Source organism: Haliotis asinina, chromosome 14 (assembly GCF_037392515.1).
Source record: "Haliotis asinina isolate JCU_RB_2024 chromosome 14, JCU_Hal_asi_v2, whole genome shotgun sequence".
Lineage (NCBI taxonomy): Eukaryota > Metazoa > Mollusca > Gastropoda > Lepetellida > Haliotidae > Haliotis > Haliotis asinina.
Genome location: NC_090293.1, coordinates 41791443 through 41812744, shown reverse-complemented (window position 1 = coordinate 41812744; position 21302 = coordinate 41791443). Strand labels below are relative to the sequence as shown.

General features: G+C 41.4%; 1 protein-coding gene across 5 annotated transcripts; it reads left to right on the top strand.

Annotated features, from left to right (window-relative positions):
• The first annotated feature begins 766 nt into the window (after positions 1-766).
• On the top strand, positions 767-20267 carry LOC137261003 (uncharacterized). 5 transcript variants are annotated; one of them, XM_067798610.1, is made up of 13 exons: positions 767-977; positions 1874-1931; positions 8349-8663; positions 9377-9584; positions 9828-9946; positions 10175-10371; positions 11492-11663; positions 12545-12710; positions 14281-14378; positions 15562-15703; positions 16106-16188; positions 16708-16873; positions 17436-20267. In XM_067798610.1, the coding sequence occupies exons 3-13, from the start codon at positions 8400-8402 to the stop codon at positions 17540-17542; spliced, it is 1722 nt and encodes a 573-aa protein (XP_067654711.1). In that variant the 5' UTR covers positions 767-977; positions 1874-1931; positions 8349-8399; the 3' UTR covers positions 17543-20267. The 5 variants fall into 5 exon arrangements, with proteins under 5 accessions (XP_067654711.1, XP_067654715.1, XP_067654713.1 ...); XM_067798614.1 differs by having other exon boundaries at positions 800-977; positions 14296-14378; positions 17436-18744; XM_067798612.1 differs by having other exon boundaries at positions 891-981; positions 17436-18383.
• Positions 20268-21302: the final 1035 nt, after the last annotated feature.

Sequence of the window (21302 nt, the reverse complement as noted above, 5' to 3'; positions counted from 1 at the left end):
AGACATTACGACATACCTTTTGGGGATGGGTTTGAACCGCAGATCTACTGTAGAGACTTTTTCTGATCTACAATTTAGTTTTGTTCAAAGATCCAGGTCATGCCCAGACTGGGACAGATTGAGGCATTATTACCAACGTTCACAACTGGTCTGTCGGAAGATATCCGAAGATTGTAGTCAGTACATAATGTGAGCGTATTGAATTCAGTGGCTCTCAGAGCAGCTCTTTCTGCAGAGGTCCCCGTGCACTAAAGTTGGAGCTATGGAAAGTGAAAACTAATCAGGAGTACTGAATGAGTGGGTGAAGTTGGTCTGTCCTGCCTGGAAAGTAAAGTATTTAGTTAATATCTCTTTCTGCAGAGGTCCCCGTGCACTAAAGTTGGAGCTATGGAAAGTGAAAACTAATCAGGAGTACTGAATGAGTGGGTGAAGTTGGTCTGTCCTGCCTGGAAAGTAAAGTATTCAGTTAATATCAGCTGCTATTTGAATGCCTGAAACGATGCAGATCCACCCTTTGGTGGAACCACCGAGCATGTCCGGTAACGTCCTGGGAAGCATAGAAACATGTACAGGGCTTCCCTCAGAGGTCCTCGAGAGCAGACAACGGTGCAATACATACAGGGGAAGTGTCACCAGAGGGGACACGAGGAAGGCTTTAAATATTTAACGCATGAGCGATTGACATTCGATCTCTAGATTCGTCCTTTTTCTAATTTTAACTCTAACACAAGCTGTCGCACTGAACTCGACCATCCAGAGGAATGTGAGACCTTATATTGATATACAGTCACTCTACTTGCACTTCTGCGTTCACACCAACGCTGATGTTGCTCTGAAACAGAACAGCCTCTCCCATGTGTAATTTTTGCAGTATTGGGTAGGGTAGGAGTTCTGACTTCCCTGGAGATCATCTGATAAAAGAGCAACAGTCCTCAACTTCTCAAGGCCCAGGACCCTGCAAGACCGGCCTTTACCTGGTATGTGAGTAGCTTGCTCCAGAAATGCTGATCCTATGGAATCAGATGTATAGTAATTCTATCCTTGCCTATTCGAAAAGACAAGTCTAGATGAACTGACAGTACACATCCCAGTCACTTATTATGTTTTAGAAATTATCATTTAAACTATTACCTTACAAAATTTGTGAAAGTCTAGTATGTGCGCCAAATAGATAAAACCTCACCATTTACTGCGTCAATCTGAGTAAAACCTAAACAATCGATCACGTCTTTGCCTTTGTAATTTGACCTATACGCCGACGTACAGCTATTAATTAAAACTAAAGGAAAACAGTTTGAAATATGATCTATGTTGCGTTTTGAAATAATATTACAAATATTTTGAACACATGCCCTGTAAACGGAAAGGGGGCATCGTGTTTGACCACATCCGAACACCCTTTAGTTACACAGCTTTTAGTACTTTGGGTAAAGGGAGATGTTGTTCCACATGACTGACTACACGCCCAGCGTTCCCGAAATTAACAAACCAATTAAAAATAGAATGCGTTATATATAGTAGGCAATATATCTATTTATTCAATATGACAACATGTATGTATCATATGTCTCACAACATAACATATAACCTGACTGCTAGTTATTTGTTTCACATGTCCCCGTGCCCAACAGCTCGCTAGATGTCATTTATCACGTGTGAGTTGTCCCATACCAGGGACCGTCTCGATGAACATCTCCAACTGGCCACATCCATTTACCACAATAACACCTGGTATTATGTTCCGTCGCAAATAGCATAAAACAGTTCATTGGACTCGGTGGGGGGTCACCCCGACCTTATCGTGTCAATATACTGTACTGGTATGTTCATAACTCTTGCAATACACTTGAGCGCTTTCTATTTGTATTTTCAGTACCCACCTGTACTCCTGAGCAGAGGCCCTAGCGGGGTAAGAAAACCTCAGACAAGCGGTGAGTCCCCGAATATATGCTAGTATAATGTTGATAGTTACAAATAAACCCATTTGAACTGAAAACGAACCCCAGTGACGGGGGATATTCTGAACCTGGAGACTTGCTACATGTAACGCTGTATCATTGCAGGAAATGCGAGGCAATAAGGACAATAATGTGTTTCAATTACTGTGAGACAGACTACAGAAACACGCGCTTATTGAAATCTGTATATTCAACGTTTAACAGATTTGATAATCGTTTTGGTAATCTAAACTTAAGTTTTGATAATAATTGATAATTTATAAAAATTAACAACAGATTAAGTTTATATAATGTTTATACTCAAGTTAGATTACGTTCACATGTGTACTCCGGGTCGACATGAGGGCCCAGTTACGTAGATCGATGCTCATACTGTTGATCTTTGGATTGTCTTATCTGGTCTAAACTAGATCATCTACAGACCACGGCCATATAGTGTGAATATTTGCTGAGTGCGGTATAAATATAAACTCAGTCACTCACTCGACATGAGAGACTATGCAACTACTACGTATTCGTGTGTGTGGTAGGGGTGGATGGGCATAGAGATATGCAGATAAGCAGATATGCTTGGGACAGAACAAAGTAAGTTTCGGTCCCATTTTCAGGAAATGTTATATCTTAGATCTGATAATGGGTTGTCCACGTAGGTTATACTATGTGTTCGTTACGCATGTATGCACAGGGAGGAATGTATAAACATTCATATACATACATGTAGTTGTCTGGGACTTGAGGGATGACACACCATGATATAACGAAATATAAAGACAATATACTCTATAAAAGACAAACACTTTGTGATATAACTATACAGATATCAGTAGCGCCTTACATGCCCCTTGCCTTGACATACTTTATAACAGCATGGCCGTGAGGATCACGATTAACTAGGCCAGACTAAACTTCTCACCAAGGATGAATCGGCATTATTGTTTATAAGGTGGTCAGTCCAGCACTCCGTCACCACAACTATAACACCAGGAGTTAGTCGGACGCCACACTAATATCAACGCCTGCAGCTTGAGCTAGACCCACTGATCTCTGTGTAGAAACCTGCATAGTCGTGAGATAGGTCCGGCCGTTTAGAACAGGTTAGTCCTCTCTCCGACATGTTTTATGATGTTCTAGGAATACTATTTGCAGTCATCATTTGTGGTCATTAGTTCCCGTTACAACCCGTGGTAACGCAAGCTGCTGTTTGTCATGAACGGCTTGTTTTGATAATATAAGTTTGTAACTCTGTCAGTGGGTCCATATTGCTGAACTGATTGAGATGAGATACCACATATACCGAGATAAATGCAAGGAGCTTGGTGGTTGAGGTTGGGGGTTGCTTCTTCATGCCACTTAGAGAGTGCAAGCTTGGGGTAAGGCCATACAGTGGGGCACGGCCATTGTCTTCACTACTTTACTGTAAAGGGTGACCCAGTTCGTTCAGCCAGCTGGTATTTAATTCATACTTCAAGAAAGGTTGAGCCACGGATAGCAGGGGCCGGGTCAAAGGTCAAAAGTTAAACTGGATTACAAAGTAATTAGGCCACACGAGCGTAAAAGAGTAAATATTCTATTGCTTAGTCCCTGAACAGATATAATTTTGACAGTAACAAATACTCTAGTTTCAGTTGAAAAGGAGCCCAAGTGAGCTGGGAGATTCCTGGGACAACATAGACTTGGTTCGTTTAGGGCTTTGGCATTCAAGGGAGGGCTAGACAGTAGGTGAAATAATGTGGTTCAAAGAGTGTGGAGCAGGCTGATTTAGAGTCCCACTGTCCACAAATTTGCAGCTTTCCTCATGGAAATGACCTTCTGTCATAATGTATATACAACAATAATAGATAGATAAGACTTGGTATTGCGCCTAAGCCGGAAGCCTAGTCCATGGAAGCCCACACAAATCTAGAAAATGTGGCAAGTCTAGATTTAGACAGCTTCAGGTCTCAGAGCTCCTTTTTATGAGGTCTCATTGTTTTCGCAATGTGTTTTTTTCTGCAAAATATGTTTATTTCTGAGACTAGCTGTTAGTCTAAAAGACTCGGTGTCCCGATTTCTGTTTGCTCTTATTTGTGGTGTGATACTGACAACAGCATGTGTGATCACAAGGTCTTCCTTATCAACATTTATTCAGACATGTAAGACCAACACCTGTTATTTTTGGTAGAAGTACGAATGAGGAAGGTCAGAACACTTGTTATCGTTTCAGCATTGACAATCAACATTATTAAAGGTATAGATATATAACTTCTTTATATGAAGTTGTATATCCATAAATATTGTTCCCATTCGTCTTCTAATAAACCTCTCGAACGCCAATCAAAGAAGACTTTCAGCACTGTTAAACTTGATAAAAAATACGATGTAATGAGAAGTGTGCGTTATTAAAGTACAGTCTTTAAATTATGGTGCTTAAGGGAAAAGTGACTATATTTGTTACTCCCATTTAAGCACTTTCATGGCGGATGACACCAGAAATGGGTTCCTCAATGGTAATCGAACCAGGGCTATTGGCATCACTGGCGAACGCCTTAACTACAAGACTTCCTTAGCATCTCTTAGCATCTGTATACGTACGGATATTATAGATATGTAAAGAGATCAGTTACGCCTGTAATCCGCCTGTTTTGTTGCCTTTTGTGTAAAGGCAGTCAAACGAGTTAATAGGTACTCGAGCGACACATTACACCTGGTTATCTATCACGTGCTCCCAGCAGTATTTAACTGTCTGCCTCTCACTAATTATTCCCTTCGTTGAAGCTATTAATTATTTTCCGAAACAAATGTATATGGTCTGCTGAACCTCCATTAATATATCTGCCCTAAATGAGTTTGTAAGCCTTGGGTTTCATGTCGTTGAAAATTCGAACTGTAATAAGAATGTATCATTAACATACCGTTATTATCACTGAAAAGCTTTGCAACCGTACAGTGAGTGAATGAGTTTAGTTTTACGCCGCACTTGGCTTGCAGCGTTAGAATAAAGGAGTGTTTTCATTACGCCATGATATATGATGTGATGTGTAGTGGCTCTTTGTTTTGAGCAGTTACTTTCAGACAAATCTTCTTAAGCGCACCAGGGGTAGTGGGGTAACCTAATGGTTAAAACGTTCGATTGTCACGCTCAGGGCACGGGTTCGATTCCCGCTGCTCTGTTCGGTTGTTTGTTGTTTGGGGGTTGGGGGAAGGGTTGCATTACACGTCTCTGGATATGCAATAACATCAGTAACCATATCATTGCGAAATTGAAACGTTTTAAATGTCTGTAATTAAAAGTATATCACTCCATCCATAATTTCCGTGTTTTCCAGTCAGCATAACAAATTTATTATTATTACTGTAAACGCGCCACCATGTTCGCCGGGTAGCCCTGTCTAGCAGCACATGCACATGTGTCGCCAGACAAGCTGTTGCTGTTTATGTAGTCCAACCTGTTGGAGTGTACAGAATACAAGTAATTAAATACTACTAGAAGCTTGTTGTTCCTGAAAACAGACCACGTACTTCACTGAGGATATGTTGTCCTGTGAGCTGTACTCATTATGATGAGGTTATCAGGTTCCATGGTTACTGAGGAATCAGAACCATTAAGGCAACAACTATTGTCAACAGGGACTACTAGCTTCGGCATACTTGGAAATATCTACAAGAATTCAACTGTTTACGATGTCCTCTAATCTGCATGACATTTCCTGTTTGCATTGTTTTCACACGTCAGTCTTGTCTTAAAATTCTATACATTTATGTTTTGCATTCTATAAAGGCATTTATTGGTTTAAGCATTGTGTAGTGAAGATGAATTACTGGTAAACACATATAAGATGATCCACGACCTGACAAATGACCCCAATTTGCGTGCTTGGGAACGCCCCACAGAACGATCCAACAAGAGGGAGACAGGTTGTCTGATAAATATCGAGAAGTTCATTTTCCCCGTCCGTTTCACGCATGAATTGTTATAGCACACTCGATTTGGGAACAGGTACAATCCCAACGATTTTAATCAACACAATATACTGAGCAAATATGTTTAGGACCACCGATCCATTTCACGAAGCAAATGACATTTTCCTGGGGTTTTTTAAACATAATTGTTGAATATCTAAAATGCTTGTCAATGCCCCAGTCATTTATTTGTCTTCGTCTTAACTAAAGGTTAGCGTGGAATATCAGTATCTTATGCCTGAAATTGCAGTCTTATCATTCGAAGGAATATGTGGTGTTGATTTCATGTCACGGTTAGCATGTATTTCACGTGCATAATCGTCAAGCTACCTGTAGCAGCCAAGTGTACTCGCCCAATTCGTTGTACCGCCTCTCTTGTCACAAATGCGTTTAGTGCGCAGGATCATCCAATATGTGTCTAGCAGTAGTTACACGTAAATACTGGTTACCAGGTAATGACATATTATGTCCCCTTTTCAAATAACATATTACCAAGAAAAGTGATGTTAGCCGTTATACTTTCCCTCTTGGTGTTCGTGAATTTCCATATGTATTCATCACCTGTCCCCAATGACAAAGACCTGATGAGAGTATATAGGGACAGCTTGACATTCAACAATGTGTTTGCGTAAAATAAAACGATGTATGGCATTGTGAAACAAGTATTTATGTTTGTATTGCAATAGTGAGTGAGTTTAGTTTTACCCCGCATTCAGCAATATTCCATTTATATGACAGCGGTCTGTAAATAATCGAGTCTGGACCAGACACTCCAGTGATCAACAACATGAGCATCGATCTACGCAATGAGGAAGTTATGACATGTGTCAACCAAGTCAGCGAGCCTGGCCACCCTATCCCGTTAGTCGCCTCTTATGACAAGTATGGTCGCCTTTATGGCAAGCATGGGTTGCTGAAGACCTATTCTACCCCGGATGTTCACGGGTCTTACGTTATAGGCGTGAATGCATCAAGGGATACATGTTTCACGTTTAAACCGGAAGTGCCAAGTCGGACCGAACACAGACAAAAATCTGACCGAGCAATAGAAATTCTCACCAGCATATATTGGCATAAAGAGGGGAAAGAACCGTCTTTCTTCAGCTTTGCTTATATGAGGCAAATGCTTCAGCTTCTCCTGTTTGTTTCCTAATGTTCTGAGATAGGTATATCGGACCGATGTTCCAAATCCTGTTTCGTTTAACAGTTCTGGTTACATGTAACTTAGTACAAGCATATCTTCAAAAAGAGGTCAAGTTCCATTTCTGATTGCTCGACCGTCTGTAAGTGGTCTGTAAGTGGTCTTTAAGTGGTCTGTAAGTGGTCTGTACGTTGTGCAAAATGTTCTAATGTACTGAAAATTACCAGCTCCTAATGTGCGGAATTAGTCTTGGATTACTGGTTGCATACACCCAGCTAATTATGTATATGTATGCCTTATCTTCACGTTTGAGATGAAAATAATGCATGGCTAATTTGAATATTGTTGGACTGTTCATTAATCCCCGAAATATAGTGACCTAATTTCAAACTATATCTTTCCAAAAAGAGAGATCCAAACAGGCTCCTGTCACGAAGCAACCATTACTAAGGTTAACCTTAACTCACATCCTTTAGCATTGCACTAAGGTTCCTATAGTGACTTACGATCACCTTAGTGCTTTGTGAAAGTAGGCCCTGAACATTTACTGGAACTAAGGTAATCATCTCGACTTGCTAATTAATTTAATTTCCTGTTTCTGGGTCAGAACTGCCGGTGCCAGCCTTAGCCTTCCCAGTTTACTGTGCGCATCTGCTGATAGTAATGCTTCAAAAACCTGCTTATATGGTCTGAAACCAACGCACGTCACGAAATGACAGCATTTCCCAAATCTGTACATGCTTGGAAATGAACAGGTCCATATGATCTACGTTTGAAATTTACGTGGCATGTGACTCCAAATATGTACATGATTATGTCGGTCATGATATAACAGAGCATTAAAGTCACTATACATGAACATAATGAGAGATGTGTGAATATGGACATATGTTTTCTTATATGTGCGGTGATCGCAATAGCTGTTCATGTATGACACAGATTTAATGATTTGCCAGAGGGTACGTGTATCACTAATCATCACCAATCACTAATCACTGCAATATTAGTGTCTTACCTAATCCCCCTTATCTCTGTACAGTTGAGGATCCTATTCAAAACAATGTAAGCAAATATATTTAGTCCAGATGACAATGACCAAAATGCGTATTCTTTTCAATGGTCTCCTTTATTATTCGCCGCCGCGTTCTTCCGTCCGTCTGTTGGAGATGATAGGGACAGATTTTCTCAGAAAAGTGGAAACATTCATTTTTTTTAAGTTTTCAAATCTTTATAATTTTCAGAATATGCCAGCGGCACAACTGCGTTGTACATTATACATTGTCAATGCATCCACTAATCATTTTTTTCAGGGATTCATATCCAATATCTCTCAAGTTTGGTAAAGTCTTCTGCAAATCAAGATGGCGACCAAAACGGTGCTGGCCCATATCAAGCGGACTCTTCGTAAAGAGCATGCGCGGTACTTGTGCAAATCGTTCACAAGTCGTTCTTCACATTTGCATGTCAAACTACAGCGGCGTTGTATTTCCACGACGTTGACAACAATGAGCGGCAAGGAGCCACACATTGTAACAAGCCCCTTTCCTACAGTGGATATCCCGGATGTGAACTTCGCTCAGTTTGTGTTGTCAAAGTACAGCGAGTTTGGAGATCTAAAAGCTTTGGTAAGCCACAAGAGATCGTTTTAGAATGAAATATTTTTAGAATGAAATCTAGAGTGAAATATTTACAATTCGACTAGTGGCATGGGCTTTGATTCAGACCGAGAGGGAGCAAACGAAGCAAACCCCGACTGTGTAACGACAATGTTGTCCACTGGATTGTTGATCCCATGACCACCGCAAAGTTGTCCGTTTGATTATTGATAGTGTGATGGGCACCACCGATGTTGTCCGTTGGATTACCTATCTCATGATGGCCACTCCGATCTTGTACATTTGATGTTGTCGATATGATTCTCGATCGCATGATGGCCACCGTCAATGTTGTTCATAAGATCCTCGATATTATGATTCTCTTTGCCAACGGTGTCTACAAAACCTACGATCTCCCAGTTTTTAACAGATTCCACCGAGAATTCTTAGATACAATTGCCCCACGTACGTTTCTTCTTGGCAGAGACTAAGACGTTAATCAGAAAAAAGGATACCATGCTTGCTGATCAGATTGTTATACTCATAAACCAACCAGCCTAATATACTCATGGAAGCAATTAAGGGTACACATGAAAATACAGTTTCAATTTACAAGTACAATTTCCAGAATGCCACCCACAGTGTAATACATGCCTTGTGAAGAAACCTGGAAACAGAATAAAGGAGGACTTGAACATTCATGTATTCCCTTAGTTGCAACCATGAGTATGTAATACTTCCAGATGGACGCTACCACCGGCCGGACGCTAACTTTCCGGGAGCTGAGGGAGTCTGTGTTCCGGGTAGGAAGCGGACTGACCAGGCTGGGCGTCAGGAAAGGAGACACGGTCCTGATGTTCAGCACCAACTGTATCGAGTACTTGATCACCATGCTGGCTTGTGGTGCAATCGGAGCGGTTCTCTCCACTGCCAACCCCTCATACACCGCCAGTGAGGTTTACAACCAACTTCATTTGAATTCATTGTCTTGTCTGACTTTACAAGAATAGCATGAACTAAAGTGCGACACTATGTTAAGAAACAATCAGTCAGATCATCTGAGGAAACATTGGTAGAACTATTACAGTGCAAATGCCAAAACAGAAAACGATTGTACTTGTAGTTTTTAGTACAGAGACCGAACGCCGCCACGAAAAGTTTTATGATGGAATTATATTTTGCCTTGTCTATCAGATGAGCTGCGCCGACAACTGGAACACTCAAAATCCAACACAGTAATCGTTCTGTCCGACTTCATCTCAACAGTAGAACAAGCAGTGAAGTCCTCGGAAATACTCCAGCGTTCCGTCAAGGTAACTCATGTGTTCAGTGGATATGTTCTCTCGCCTATGTCCTCTGAAAGTACGTATTCATTCATTTACACATTCTATATCTCATTCGCTCATCATTCTGCTAAGAGCAGCGTGGGGCCTTGCGTGGTGCTAATTTGGTATTACCTTTCTTGATGTTGCGTTGTACTTAAAACGACCCCACATCTACCAAGCATGCATTAAAGGCATCATGCGTCATCATCATTTCAGAATATCATAGTTATTGGCCAGGCTAGCGGATATAGGTCGTTCTCAACGCTGCTGGAGGACAACGGCAAGGCTTTCCCCGATGTCGACACTTCCAGCAATGACGTCCTCCTCATCCCCTACTCCAGCGGCACCACCGGCCTGCCGAAGGGGGTTATGCTGTCCCATAGGAACATCATAGCCAACGCCGTCCAGATAATGTACATCCACATGACCAATGTCCTTCAACACTATGCTTGGCTATTCTAAGGCAATGGACACCAATTACCAATGGGATTTTAGCGTTCAACAAACATGTTCGTTGATAGTATGAAGGGCTTGCCTCAAGAGGTCGCAAGTACTCCGCTTCTCACTTTTCAAAAACGCCCCTAAATGTGATGCATTTTGATGGCTAACTGAAAGCTGGCAAGGAAGCATTCCCTGATTGTTAAAATAATACATTTATTAACGTACTGAATGGCCCAAATTGTATGAAAATCGCCCTTTTCTAGTGATGGGCATTTGCCTGGTTTTATTTTTAGGTTTAGGCAGCATACTATGAAATCACAGACTGTCCCTGTTTCACGAGGAGATCGTAAAATGGTTTACAATGGATCTATCCCACTGGTTACACATGTTATTGCTTTTACGTTTGTTCAGCGTAGTTCTGTAACGCACAACGAGATTGATACAATATCAACTCCGTACCAGGCCGACAGTTTTCTAGCGGCCGAGCCTCGTTTTGAAATTTCCAAGATTTCCATTTGTAAGAGCTCGTTGTACGACATGTTGCAAGGATCAGAAGCGTAGTATTGCAGTATACAAGTGCTTAGGCGTATCACTTCATACTGATTAATATTTATGTATCCAGATGAATGAATTAGTTTTAACATTCTGTACCGGTTATGGCACTGAGTTGCGCATTAGGACGGAACCCAGTAAACAGGAAAAGAGACTGTTCTGTAATCAAATTTTTGACTTGATGATTTGTATGACACAACAGATGGCATGCATTGTGTGATACTTATGAACATGGAAATTGTCTTATGCCCACGTGTCGATGATTTGAATGTTAGGTCTAGTAAAGTGTGGAAAATCCTGGGAGTGAGCGTATTGTAAGACAAAGTTCTTCAAAGGCATTGGGAAGTTGGTGCAGTTTTTATGGATAACAGCTCCTTTTTTGTTCTTTGCAGGACGTTTCAGGACTAATTCTTGCTCCTTCGTCATTCATTCACCCGATAAATCAGCAAGAATTAGCTCTTATAGGACGTATAATGAATACAAAAGAATCTGTCCATAAACATGTGTCCTGTATTCATATTGTAAGATGTCCCCCCTCAGAGCCACCATGAAGATGGAAGCTGGAAGGGACAGTCTACTGGGAGTTCTCCCACAGTTCCACATCTACGGCATGGTCGTGTCCCAGATCTGTTCCACCATCCAGGGGGCCGCCTATGTCACCATGCCAAGGTTCATAGCGCAAGACTTCCTCACTGCTGTCAAAAACAACGAGGTAAGTTCAGATCTCGTATATTTGTACTATCTGTATACAGCGAGTGAGTCAGTGAGTCACTTTTAGCAATATTCCAGCAATATCACGGCGGATTACACAAGAAATAGGCTTCACACACTGTACCCATGTGGGGAATAGAATCGGGGTTTTCGTCGTGACGAGCGAACACTTCGACCAGTGGGCTATCCAACCAACCCCTGTATGCAGTAATGCATAGCGTATTAAAGTGATAAGACATTGCGGATTTAAGGTGATATGGGCAAATCGATATTACAATGGTACAAAGAACACAAATTAAGCAGCACCTGTCTTTTTGCAAATGACAGGTTTTCAACACGTATATAAAGCTTCTAGTGGTGACCACGATGGAAAAATAGGTGTTTTTCTGTCCCTTGTGATCATTTGACTCATATAATATGATAACGACAAAACGATTGGAATCCATGTGATTTTGTGATGATATTTGCTCGCTATAAAACCCACACAGTGATTCTCATACAAAACCGTGTCTGTGAATGTATGGCCCTGGAATGTTTTATGTTGAAATTATTGGCGAACATAAACATTCAAAACGCCCTTTCGCGTGTCTCACACGATTCAAGGTCAATACCGAATGTAACATGAATGACAGCCAGCTCTCTCCTCTTCATACCCTCTGTGAGCCTCCTGATCCTCTGAAGGGGCAGTCTACAAAGTGTAGAGCACGACTGGGGCATGGTCTGTGATGTCCCAGCGGGTAAGATCGGGGTTCATTCAGTCATGAGACATGTCGGAGGATGCCTAACCTGATACAGCCTGTAGTTCGTGATAGCGCAGTGACACAAATGATATTATATAGTCATGCTACAAGGATCCACATTTTCTTCCCTTGCTGTCTGCAGATCACCTACCTACATCTGGTACCACCATTGGTCCTGTTCCTAGCGAAAGACCCTACAGTGACCGACTACATCTCCAGCGTGCACACCATCATCAGCGGAGCGGCGCCGCTCGGCAAGGACCTGTGTGAACAGCTGAAAGAACGAACCTCTGCCTCTTTACTTCAAGGTAATTAGTGTAGGGCAAACCCGTGTCCAGCAGACCCATTCTCGAAACCTTCGTAGCCCTACGAACTTCTTAAGCCCATTCATAACACGTTGGCTACGATCAAAGTTAAGAATTCTTAGGGCTAAGCCCATTTCGAGAATAAGGGTCCAGGTCAGTATTTTGGTAGAAATGGTACATTCCGAATGTTAGTTCCGAATGCAGGGAGCGGAGACTCGTGGAATGTACTGGCCTCTCCCCATATACGTACTCACGTTAACGGAATAAAAAACGTTATCCCAAGTATTACTGTTTGTCAGTACTGGGCATGAACCTGAGAACTAGGGAGAAACTAGTACTTAAACAGCGTTACATCTATGTCTGTGGCAGTTTCCCATCTCTATACAGTTGAATTAAAGCTATTATGGCGTCCTATTTTATTTCGCTGTGTCGGTCTACGTCAGGGTCTCTCGTCTTCTTTCATACGTGTCTGTTAGTCCTCGTGAAGATCCGGGTTAGAACTGGTCAATAGCAGCTCATGTTTGCCTTAAAAGTCGACTAACTGGTGGTCAGACTCGATGACGCATGTCATCGTATCCCAATTGCGTAGATCGATGCTCATGTTGTCGATCACTGGACCGTCTGCTCTAGACTCGATTATTTACAGACCGCCTCCATAAACCTGAAACATTGCTGAAAGTCGCGTTAACCATCCAAGCAATTAATATGTCTGTCTGTCAGAGTCCAGTGCATCAACCATTAAACGCCCATTTCCTTGCAAATAAACACGTTTGCTTTCATTTGCGCGAGATGGAAAACATGTTATTCCACATTCTGTTGTAAACTGAAAGCACACAATGACTGTTTGTGTGCAATAGTCAGGTATACACCAGCAATGCCTGAGTGAGGAAACACTGAACATCAACAATGTCTCAGAACTATAACCTCGATCCAACATTGTTGTAATGTATACTGAATATGGAAACTGAGTTGTTCGAATCCCGTAATCTCCGCCATGATATTGCTGGAATACTGCATCAACTGACGTAGTACAATACTCATTCATTTATCCATGCCCTCAGGCACTGTCTTCAATCAGTATATTGTGTGAAGCAATAGTTCAATGGGACGTGACCAAGTAATAAATCATTAGTGTCATAATTAATTTACATGAAATGCTCCTTCGTTATTATCAGAGTTTCATTCACTCTTTAGATTTGTGGATTTGCAGAAATGTGTTCCTGAAAATATGTGGTGTTACCGGGGTCATCAGCGATGTGAAAGTATTAATTTTACGAAATGAACTTTAACCCTCTTAACCCAGTTTAGCACCAAGCTCATAAATACACTAATACCACATTTAGATCATAGACCACTGGAAGATAACTGATATCTGCCTCACAGTCCATGAACCGCATTAATCTCCCTGCTGCCTTGCCTTTCTGCAAAGCTAAAGCCCTGGATGAAGGTCTAGATTGATTCAGTCCAATGGTCTCCCTCTCACAAGAATTCCTTTTCAAATTCAAAGGAATAGTCAGTTTGTATCACAGATATATATATTCAGTGACTAAGTGCCAGTCTAACCTCTTTGCAGTGTACGGGCTTACAGAAACTTCTCCAGTAATCTGCCTCGACCACGGGCCGGCCAAACTTGGTTCAGTCGGACCGCTTGTACCCAACACCGAGGGAAAGGTATGGATTGCAGCAGCTTGGTATCCACTAACAAAGTACAGCGAAGTTTTATCGGGCAGCAGCGCCGGCTTGCCCATGTGTTAGTCCGATGCGATGCTTCTCAAAGTAAAAGTCAGGCAGTTGTTTCTGAGAGCCATGACATATACACCAAAGTGTCAGTACCTGCGATGGACTTGTGTTTTGTGGTCGTTACTTTTGTTAAATTCTGAGTTGAGGAGGTAATGAAATGAAGCCGAATTGTTCAGAAAGTCAGCATCTGACATGTCAAAACATTGAATACAGAAGTGTCTCGTTTCCTGTTTACTTGGTTCCGTCCTAGTGCGCAACTTAGTGCGATAACCAGTCCAGACATTTTACACTCTGTCATTTAACTGGATGCATAAATGTTAATCAGTATGATCTGATAAATCTACGCAGTTGTATATTGCAACTCTAAGCTCCTTTTAATCCTAGCAAACATGTCGCATAGCGTGATATGTCGTACAGCGAGCTCGGACAAACAGAAACCTGGAAATTGTGGAAATCTCAAAACGAGGCTCTGCCGCTAGAAATGTTTAGCGGTCTCTGTCGGAACTGATATTGCATCAGCCTCACTGCGCGGTACAGAACTACGCTGAATAAGCGCAAAAACCAAATAGCAGGTTTAACCAGTGAGCCAGATGCATTGTGAATCATTTTACGATGTCACCATGTCACCATGATGATTCCGTAGTTAAGGTATGCTGCCTGAACCTCGACATAAAGATTAAAATTACAATTCATTTGTAAATACCATTTTCTTCTGAAACAAGGAATTGGAATTCAGTTTAACCAGAGTTGTTTGTGGTGTCTATTTACACTTCAACACGAGAAAATTCGGATCTGCTGAAAAGTAGGTCAGTGTATGAATAGGTTAAGGAGACTTATGTTTCAGTATGTGACTCGAGAACCCTATCACGAACGCCAAATTGTGTTTAGGTATTGTTGGATTTTAATGTGGAGGGGATGTCGTAACGGAATTTAAATTGTTATAAAGAATACGTGAATCAGTGGTGTTTAAGGCAGCTTTCAACATTATTTCAGACCAAGATGCCTTTACTTCGGTAAAATTCTTGTAACTTGCCACTTACTGAGATTGCACTATTACATATGTATGAACATAACTGAGGGATTCCTAGGTATTTTTCAAATCTTCTTGTCGCAGATTGTGGACGTCGAAAGCGGGAAAGACTTGTGCCGGGGAGAGAGTGGAGAAATAATTATGCGAGGTCCTCAAGTCATGCTTGGTTACCTTGACAACCAGGAAGCCACAGATGCCACAATAAAGAACTCATGGCTACACACAGGTAGGAACTCCAGAGCAACAGATCTCCAGGAACCTATTTTGGACCAGAATCACGACACCGATTCACTGTTAAAAAATGAAAAGAATAAATTAATACAAGTGTTCGATATGACTAAATATTCAGGATTCGCCTTCGTAAAATGACTAGCGCTAGGAGCTGTAAACTTTGCATGGCTATGCTTTATGACCCATATTCAATAATGGAATTTTGATTATGAATTAAGTCTGATTTCGTTTGGTTTGGTTTGGTTTGGTTTGGTTTGGTTTATAAACTGATGTTATGCAGGAGACGCAACGTGATGACAATGTAATCTGTCGTAATCTGGTGTAAATTATTCTCCATCGCTATGTGAGCTGTCGCTTGGTCTGTCAATGTGTCAAGGCCTACGTTGTTCATCCCCAGGCGATATTGGTCACTTTGATGAGGACGGGAGGCTGACGGTCACTGACCGTCTGAAGGAGCTCATCAAGTACAAAGGATTTCAGGTAAAATACTCACAGGAACAATAAATCAAGACAATAATTTATGGGAGTCAGGATTCTGTAACGGCGACAGATACAATGCTGGCACCTAGCCGCGGTCCTAGGTAGCGCAAGCGCAACATACCATGAGACCCTGACTAATGGAGGAAGGCTTGGGTGATCTTCAGGGCTGCAATTCGCTGTTCAGAATTGTGTTCCTAAATCGTGCTGATATCAATTTCCCCAACTGTCGATAGTTATTATTGCCCGTTTCAACAAAGTAAAACTTCTACATCATGCGTTACAGTTTGTTTTCCCACACGACAACCTTAGAAACTTATCTGTTCAAAGCAGCGTTGTTCTAAGATCACTCACCCATGACAAAGGTATGTGTTTAGATCTTGCTCTATTGTTTAATGAAATCAAAGCATACTGTGTTGGTGAATACATGTGTACCATGACATGTGGTGATATTGGTGGAACCATGCAGCGTAATGTGTTACACAACATTTATTCACTCACTCACTCACTTGTTGTATGCAGGTGCCTCCAGCTGAGCTGGAGTCCGTTCTACTCTCCCATCCCGGGGTCAAGGACGCCGCAGTTATGGGAGTTCCTGATGACGAGGCAGGGGAGCTACCTAAGGCCTTCGTCGTTCTGAAACCTGGTCAGACCCTCACCCCACAAGACATAAAGGAGTTTGTTAAAGGTGTGCACAAGTCAGATATGTTCACTTGTCACTCATTCTCAATATAGATACACAATTACCAAAACTACACGTCGTCTCCATATACACATTCTTGATAAAAACGTTCTAATATGTGATCGGTTTAATTCAATATCGAAGTGGTATCATAAAAAGTAACATCAGTGTCACGGTTTGCAGCCCATATCTGTGAGAAATGACCCAGCTGAGAACGAACTTGTCGCCAAAAAAAGACTGCTTTAGTGAGATGATATGTTGAAACGGAAACCGGTCTCTAATGACAGCACACGATCTGTTTAGAAAACCTTTAAGAAGTCATACTCTTAAACATTTCACCAAAAAAAATGAAATGATTTATGTCGCAGTTTTCATGTATTTCATGTTTTACGCCGTGCAATACATTGAGTTTGGGGGAAATTTCAGTATTTTGCTTTTCTCTTAATTTTCGGTGGCATTGATTGTCTCAAACAATGACGTATAGATATACATGTGATCATGGAAACATGGATCATAACTCAATCATGCATACTCTGCCACTCAGTAACATATTATTCTTCTGTTACAGAAAATGTGACGTCCTACAAACAACTTAGGGGCGGTGTGAAAATGGTTGACAATATTCCCAAGACCACCAGCGGTAAAATATTGAGGCGTCAGTTGAAGGATATGTGATGTGCGACACTGATAAATGGGTCAGATGATGCAGCTGCTTGGCGCCACGATAGTGGCGTCCGTAAGATGAGAGACAAATCTAGTCAAAGATGATACCCTTTGGATCAAGGGCCTGTTGTTGAACAACATAACAGCTAGGGCGACCTTTCCCACCTGGGTCCCGCCACACAAAACCACCTTAGCGCTAAGGCCATCGTAACTCCATACCTTGACATTGGCTTACTACATAATTAGAGCTAATGTTGTTTTGTGGAACTGGGGTGTGTACAAAAGCACTGTATGCCCACAGAATTAACACAGAACAGACTTACAGCGGCTGCATCCCACAGATCGTATTCCGCTCAGAGTATTATCTACTAATGTTTAAAATATAATGTTTGTTATATCTATTATCAACGCACACTTTGAGAGATTGAATGAGTTTACTTTTACGCCCCTTTCAGCAATATTCCAGCAATATCACGGCGGGGACACAAGAAATGGGCTTCACGCAATGTACTCATGAACGCCTTCGGCGTGACGGGCGAACACTTCAACCGCTAGGCTACCGCACCGTCCGCCCGTGGACAGTAATGTGTTATGATGTGATATAGCTTGTACATTGCAGTCATACATAGTGATTGTTCGTGTTATGCTTGTCGAATATTAACCTGTGCCCACACCAGATAAGCATTATGGATTATTTTCTTTATTTATTCAAGATATGATCAGACAGAATGGGTTGTCCTAATTAAAATGATGATTCCTGTCAAAAAACAGGGAGTTATTAATAATAAAATGCTCGTCTAATGTTGTCTTGATTGCAAAATCTCCATTTTGAGCACTACCGATTATTTCAAAATGTGTTCTGTTGTTTTCTTTTCTTTTCTCTTGTAAACATACATAAGACTCCGTTTACGATAAAATCTCTTATTATTCTGAGATGCCTTGAAAACCAACATTTATATACGATACCTCGCAATCACGAGGATGAGACTTTGATTCGTACACCGGTACCAAGATCAGCGCATGCGTGAAGTTGGTCGACAACAGCACACTATACCTTAACAAAATTCTACTTCACGTGAAAACCCCGCTGGCTTGTATTGTCCGGTATAGCTGCCGTTCAGTCTGTCATCTTTAATGATTTATTTCTACCGTCAGATTCTGAAGAGATTCAGATATGTTGACGCCTTGAGCGTGAAAATACATAATCCGTCCAACGAAAGTGTTTTTGTTGTTTGACGCCGCTCATAGCAATGTCCCAGCTATATGACGCCGATCTGTAAAACGGGCAATCCAGTGACGGCCGACTGGAGACGGTAACAAAATCTGGGATCATTGGGAGAAGAGAACCACGTGAAGAAAAAAACGTTGCGGTTAAAAGACCAACTATTAGTCTCTGAACATGTGAAAAGACGAATTTTTGATGGAAACAAAAGGTTTCGTTAAAACAGAAAGGCGGTGAGACGATTTAAACCTGGGGAATATCTGAACTTGCTAGCTAGAGCATTGGCAGGTCGGAAAGGGGCACAGTGTGCTTCTGGGTTTGTTGGACCAAACAGTCCAGTTACTGTATTATGATGGCTTATGTTACAGTAACGAAGGTTCCTGTGCGTAAAGCCCAGGTTCCAACTAACAGAAACAGCACACTCAACAAATATATAGAAGGACGTAGACTGGGAATAAGGTGGACTGCTCAGCTTCTATTTTACTAATTTTATACTTAAAGCTACAAACCTTTCCTAACGACTTCCCTTAAGAAGCAACCTCTATATCTCCGAGGCTAGCATTTCGACAACTAGCACGGACACGTTGCACACCAGAGAAGGTTTTCTGAAATGAGAGCACAACAAATGTACTGGAACGCCGTACCGCTAAAGCGTCACGATTTACCATGCAGTGCCAGTGATGTAAGGCCCACCACAATCCTGCGATCGACCATGTACAACCGTGTCTGGTTTAGAGTCGATCATTTACAGGCAGTGTGCGAACTACCCACTGGGCCGCTAACCCGTGACTAGTATAAATATCCAGTCGGGTCGGTAAATCTCCACAGTCACTGGTCTGGTTGGCGAGTGAATTTGCCTGAGGTCACTTTGTAAATATATCGCTCTCTCCGATTACTAAATCATATAATACGAGATTATGGTCTGATGAAAATGTTCATCAATTTAATAGCTTAATAATGACTTGATGAAGATATTTTAGCATAAACAAAATATTTAAGAAATTCAAACATGTCTCTTTTTTATTTGTTTTGATCGTATTTCACCTTGTTGCATTTTTTCCCCTCAATGACTACATTCAAATTTCGGGCTAGTGAATTATTTTGTGGGGTATTATCTTTCAGGCATGGATAGCCCGACTGGCTAGCAACTATCTGGCACACTGCTGTGCCATTATTATTAAAGTGGGAGTATTGCTGTTCGCGAGTTTTCACAAAGGACAGGTATTTTGTGAACTGTTCTGATATCATCGGGAGCGTTGGGGTAGAAAAGTGGTTAATTCGTTCGTTCATCAGGCCGAATATCCGGGTTTGATCCCGTACTTGAGTCCCATTTCTGTTGTCCTAAGCCGTGATATTGCTGGAATATTGCTAAAAGCGGCGTAAAACTAAATTCACTCACCCACTCTGGTATCACAGGTTGAAAGATCTACTTCATCGACCGAGGTATTTTATAAAGATCATAGTCTTACTATATTTCCCTTATATGTTGTGTTACAATAAACGTACACTTCCAGGTACATTTGTTCATCAAAATGAATTCACATTGTGAAGATAATGATATAAGTCACCATACCTGTACCAGTAACAATATACATAAAAGGCGGAATCGCTTATCCGACCTCACAAACACAATGACCAAGTGCAGGTCAAGAATGGACGTTGCCGCTCTCAAAAATACTCCCACTGCATGATGGCCGTTACAACAGTCTGGAGCTAACAAACCTGTGATTGGCAACCTCATCACTCTCCGCAGTTGGGGAGAGTGAGTGAGTTTATTTGTATTTATTTTATTTTTATTTATTTTATTTTTATTTATTTTATTTTATTTTTATTTTTATTTTTTTACCGCTTTTGGCAATATCAAAGTGGGAGGCGCCAGAAATAAGCCTTACATATTGATTATACCTATGCGAGGAATCGAAACCGGGTCTCCGGTGTCACGAGCGAACGCTTTGACCATTGGGGTTACCCCCCACCCCACGCCTCCGTTTGGTACAGGATGACGTGATCAGCAAAATCGGCGACCATCACCTCCTCACAAGTTTGGATCGCTGACGAAAGATGGAGCTGGTGTAATTGCCCGTGCATATTTTCTGATCAAACAAACGTACAAAACAGATTCATTGTTGTAAACTTCTTTATATTAAAGAAAACCTTTTTTCCATAAAAAGATTGCCTTTTTCAGATGAATATTTTAAAAATCACTGACATATCCTGATTCTCTCCTCGTCGCGTTCAGGTCAGTGAAAGGAGACACCACATGGGTATGTGTGAAGCCCATTTCTGGTGTCCCTCTCTGTGATGTTGCTGGAATATGCTAAATGTGGCGGAAAACAACTACTCAGTCATAAAGAATTGGAGTCAGGGAGAAAAAAGACAGTAATCCCAGCGTAAGGTATGGTAGATCTAGGGGCATTTTCCTCAGAAATGTTTTCCATTTCGGCTGTAAGTATTACGGGTCTCGGAGAGTGTTAATGTTGAAATTTTACTTTGAAACTGGTGGTTTTATTCTGAATATATCAGACATTAATTATGCTGAAGTGCAAAAAT